Genomic DNA, 4,757 nt, shown 5'->3' with positions numbered 1-4,757 from the left:
ATAAATAAAAACTTGTACTTCCGGTCAGATTAATGGATGAAGTTATATAATTATCTAGCAAGTCACCACTTCTTACAAGCTTCATGCCATTTTAGCTTTTATATGCGTAGACAATACTTTTGATAATAGGAAGTTCTGGAAAAGATTTTGGTCCATAACTCCATATGTAGAGGTCAATCCAATCAGTTTGGTTTATGGTCTGATTCACTGGCTGAAGACTGGAGTTGGAGCTAACTAATATATTAACGTGGAATATCACAACCCACAAATTGCAACACTCGAAACAAGGCCAATATCTAAATATCTATAGATATCTAAAGCCCCTAGCACTGTTCATCCCATGTGGAAATGAAGCAGCGGTTTTGCCCTTGCTGTTTTCCTGAATTACAGTGTGCGATGCTTGTTTTAATCTGTACTAAAATTTAGGTTAAAAATCTTAAACATGCTCAACTGGTCGAGAACTCATCATTTATAAAAGACTTGACGAAATTGTTCCGCAATTTATGCAATTCACAGTTTCTTTTGCAAGCAATAACTCTCTCGTTTGTCTTTGAATTGGTTTCATTTTGAAGACTTGTGTTTCGTGTGTTGCACGGGTCAAATTAATAGCTTCTTTTGCCCGACGTCTCTAGTTAAACATATGACTTGAACCGTTGAACGTGGGAACATAAAATTTTTATTATTAAGAACAGTATAAATTCCAATCTTTTAGTTTTGATCTCTGGGCGATTGAAGGGGCATCTTCTAATAATTATGAGAAAATAGTAGTAGACTAATTGAATTGATAAGATTTTTTTTAATGAATTCCAAAGGTCCATCAATACTGTACCGTATATTAAATAAATCAATTAATATAAAGCTAGACCAGCTTCATGTATTAGTACACTAGTTTAGCGCTTAATTTTGAGTTAATCTACGAAGCAAGGAGATTCTTTACTATAAGACTATGTTTGGTTCACGAATTTCAGGGATCAGGAAAAGAAAGTCATTCATTTCCTTTATTTGGCAGGCACAAACTTTGGTAGTATTTTCAAGGGGAGAATAGAGGGAAGATCATTCCTTTTAGACCCATGGGATTGATTTTCCCTTCTCATTTCCCAGCATTTATTACGAAAATTTTGGGCTACAATATCCATGCTCAAATCTGCTATTGACAAAATTGGTGTACTTTTGAATTTCCATGATATTTGTTTATTTTAAAATACAAGGGTATTATTGAAACATTGATATATTTTTGTCTTTCCTTGCCTGCACCAACCAAACACTGGAAGGGAAATCAAATGGTTTTTCCTAAATGTTTTCCTTGCTTTACCAAACATAGGAAAGGAAACTTGATAGGAATTTTAATTTCTCATCGTTATGGGAAAGACAAGGGAATTGATTTCCCTTCCATGAACTAAACGAAGTAAAAGAATATTGATCTACAATTGATGTACCAATACATTAATGTGACGTAGAACTTTCTCCTAAAACACAATTAAACTTGCAAGCAGAATGGGAAAACGAAAGCCTGCCTCATGTAGTCAACGATCATCTGGTCTGAAGTTGCCACTGTCTTCTCCTCATTCTTCTTTATCTGACCCATATATTCATACATTAAATCTCCGGTAAATCTAGAAGTGTTTATCCATTATCGGAGGTTCGGCTACTCTAAAGTGAGGAAAGTGTGAATTTACTTCAATTTCATAAAATCTGGACCCTCTATCTTTCTAATCTAAGAGTTCTAACAATTGACATATCACTATTCCACTAATTTTTGATTTCTGGTCTAAACCTCAGTTAACTTACCATTAACTCTAGAAAAAAAAAAATTAGGAGATTTCCCATCAGTGTTTCTCCTCTGCGTCAAGTTCCTTCCTTGTGCTTTCTTTTATATTTCTCGATCTTTGCTTCCATGGCTGTTCTCATGAACGAATAACCTGTTTTTTTCTAGTGAAAAACAACTTTCGCAAGTGACATATCAATCTTTCTATTTTTAACTTTTGCAATTCTTTCAATTTCTCTCTTTTCCGAAATCTAGATTAACGGTTGCATCCACAATAACTCATGATGTTCATGAATGCCCAAACAGTGATGTCAATGTTCTGATTGCTACAACAAAGTCGCATACACATTGCATTCAAAGATTCAACCTTTTCCTACCAAACTCCTCCTTAATTCCACAGCAACCACAGTTTCTCAACACCCCCCGCGCCCCTCAGTCAGATCTGAAGATGCCCAAAATATAGGGATCAATCAATATATTTGAATAAGAAAACCATGATTGAAGACCAAAATGCACACTGAACTTGACGTGTTTTTTGGGTTTGTGTTGGAAGAAAAGGGAATGCATAGCTTTCTTGATGAATTTATTAATTAACAAAAATGCAAGAAGTCATTCCATGGTTAATGCCTAGCGCAATGGAAGCAAAGAGAAAATAAAAAAGGAAGCACAATTAAGGAACTTGACGCTTACGAGAAATCCCCAATTTTTTCTTTTCTAGGATTAATGGCAAGTTAACTGGAAGTTGGTAAAAACAAAAAATTAGTGAAAGAGTGATGTGTCAATTGTCATGACTTTTAGATTAGACAGAGTTTAGATTTTATGAAATTGAAGTAAATTCACACCCTTCTTATTTTAGAGGAGCCGAATCCTATTTCTATACTTCTGAACGTGCACATGGATCCTGACATTAGATCTTCATTGTTTATCTTTTCTAACGAGGAAGCAACTTCATATATAATATTCTGACCAAAAAAAAATTCTTAAATAATATATGTAGAGTAAGAACAAGACAATCAGATGTATTAGCAAAACTTAACCAAGAATTATGGACTTCAAAAGTCAAAACCCTTTAAAATTCTCAAAACCACAATAAACGGAAACGTAATGACATTAGTACTGGTTGGTATTAATTACCAACAGAGAATGTTTTTTTAGTAGTGCTTCCATGTTGAATAATCAACCCTCTGCGCCATTCTATCCTTGAAGATGTGCTCCCCACTCTCCCTCAACTCTACCATAACTCAACAAAAACTAGCTACCCCATTCTCGCTTAGAGCTTTATTCAAAACTCTAGCCATTTCAAGCTTAATTCTGGTATTGTTTTACATCTTGTTCTTTGATAAATCAAATAATTATCAACTTTCCAATCTCCTGGAAACCTTCAAACAAAGCTTCCCGGCTGCGACGACATGTCCCGTCAGTCACCCTCCTACCAATTTTAGCCACATTGTGATCGGAATAGTTGGCTCCATGAAGACGTGGAAGCAGAAAAAAGCATACATTGAGGCATGGTGGCAACCAAATGTCACCCGCGGATACCTCTTTTTGGATAGAGCTCCTACCAAACAGTTTCTCCCTTGGCCTTCTTCTTTTCCTCCTTTTCGAGTCAATGAGGACATCACTGGATTAAAAGTGTACCCGAAGATTGTGAGTCCGGTCCAAGTACGAATAGTGCGTACAGTTTTGGAGACGTTTAGAGAGGGTGACAAGGATGTAAGATGGTACGTAATGGCAGATGATGATACCGTTCTTGTTGTTGATAATTTGGTTGATGTTCTAGCAAAGTATGACCATAAGAAGTACCATTACATCGGAACAAGTTCGGAGTGTATTAAGTCTAATTTCGATTTTTCGTTTGATATGGCATTTGGTGGTGCTGGTTATGCCTTGAGTTACCCACTAGTGGCAGCATTGTCAACAAAGTTGGATCAATGTATTGAGAGATATCCTTACTTGAGGGTTAGTGATTTTATGTTGCATGAATGTTTAACCGATTTTGGAGTTTCTCTGACTCAAGAAAAGGGGTTTCACCAGGTAATCACCCTTTTATTTAATTACAAATTCTATGTTATTAGTTGATTGAAAAAGTTAGTATTTCCTTTCTTGAAACAATAATCATTAGTTTTAGGAGTTAGGTCTTGAAAGACCAGGATCTTTGCTGTGATCAAATCATTGTGATCCATTTAATATTTTTTACAGGTAATTTTAAGGCTTTTTGCTGTTTATTGTAATTACAGATTGATCTCCATGGTGACATATCAGGTCTTCTATCAAGTCATCCACAGTCTCCATTCCTCTCCCTCCACCACCTTGACGCCGTTGACCCAATCTTCCCCTCCATGAACCGTTCCGAGTCCGTTAACCACCTCATGAAGGCAGCAAAAGTTGACCCGTCTCGTCTTCTTCAACAAACCATATGTTACCACAGACCAAGTAACTGGTCTTTCTCAATCTCATGGGGCTACTCTGCTCACATATACGAAAATGTTATCCCTCGGAGTACTTTACAGAGACCCCTCGAGACATTCAGGCCTTATAAGAAGAATGTGAGACCACCATTCTACATGTTCAACACGCGATGGCCCTCAAACGATCCATGTAAAGCTCCTCATGTGTTTTATTTTGATTCTATTGATCAGAGTGTTGAAGGAAACAAGACTGTTACCACTTATTCAAGAGTAGCGCCGCGTGGTTTGCTGCCTTGTTCATCAAGTGGTAACCACTCTGCGGATTTCATCACCAAAATCAAAGTCTATTCATTGCCAGAAATACGCTTGGAGGTGAGAGGGAAAAACTGCTGTGACATAGCGCATGCAGCTGATATTAACACTACTCAAGTCATATACAGGTCTTGCATGGACAGTGAAATTATCGCCTAGTTTTGCAAGTCATATATTATAGGCCCATTCTCAACTTCTCCTGTTGAAGATTTACCAATCGGAGACTTGGTTTAGTCATGGCATGGTTTTTGTCGTAATTGCAACAAATCTTC

General features: G+C 36.7%; 1 protein-coding gene across 1 annotated transcript; it reads left to right on the top strand.

The window, feature by feature from the left end:
• Positions 1-2,940: 2,940 nt before the first annotated feature.
• LOC112167986 lies at positions 2,941-4,757 on the top strand. The gene is made up of 2 exons (XM_024305094.2): positions 2,941-3,799; positions 4,003-4,757. Exons 1-2 carry the CDS (start codon positions 2,972-2,974, stop codon positions 4,642-4,644), a joined length of 1,470 nt encoding a protein of 489 aa, XP_024160862.1. The 5' UTR covers positions 2,941-2,971; the 3' UTR covers positions 4,645-4,757.

The sequence above is a fragment of the Rosa chinensis genome, chromosome 5 (genome assembly GCF_002994745.2).
Source record: "Rosa chinensis cultivar Old Blush chromosome 5, RchiOBHm-V2, whole genome shotgun sequence".
Taxonomy (NCBI): Eukaryota; Viridiplantae; Streptophyta; class Magnoliopsida; order Rosales; family Rosaceae; genus Rosa; species Rosa chinensis.
Note: the sequence above shows the minus strand (reverse complement) of the source record. Positions and strands in the feature narration are given on the sequence as shown.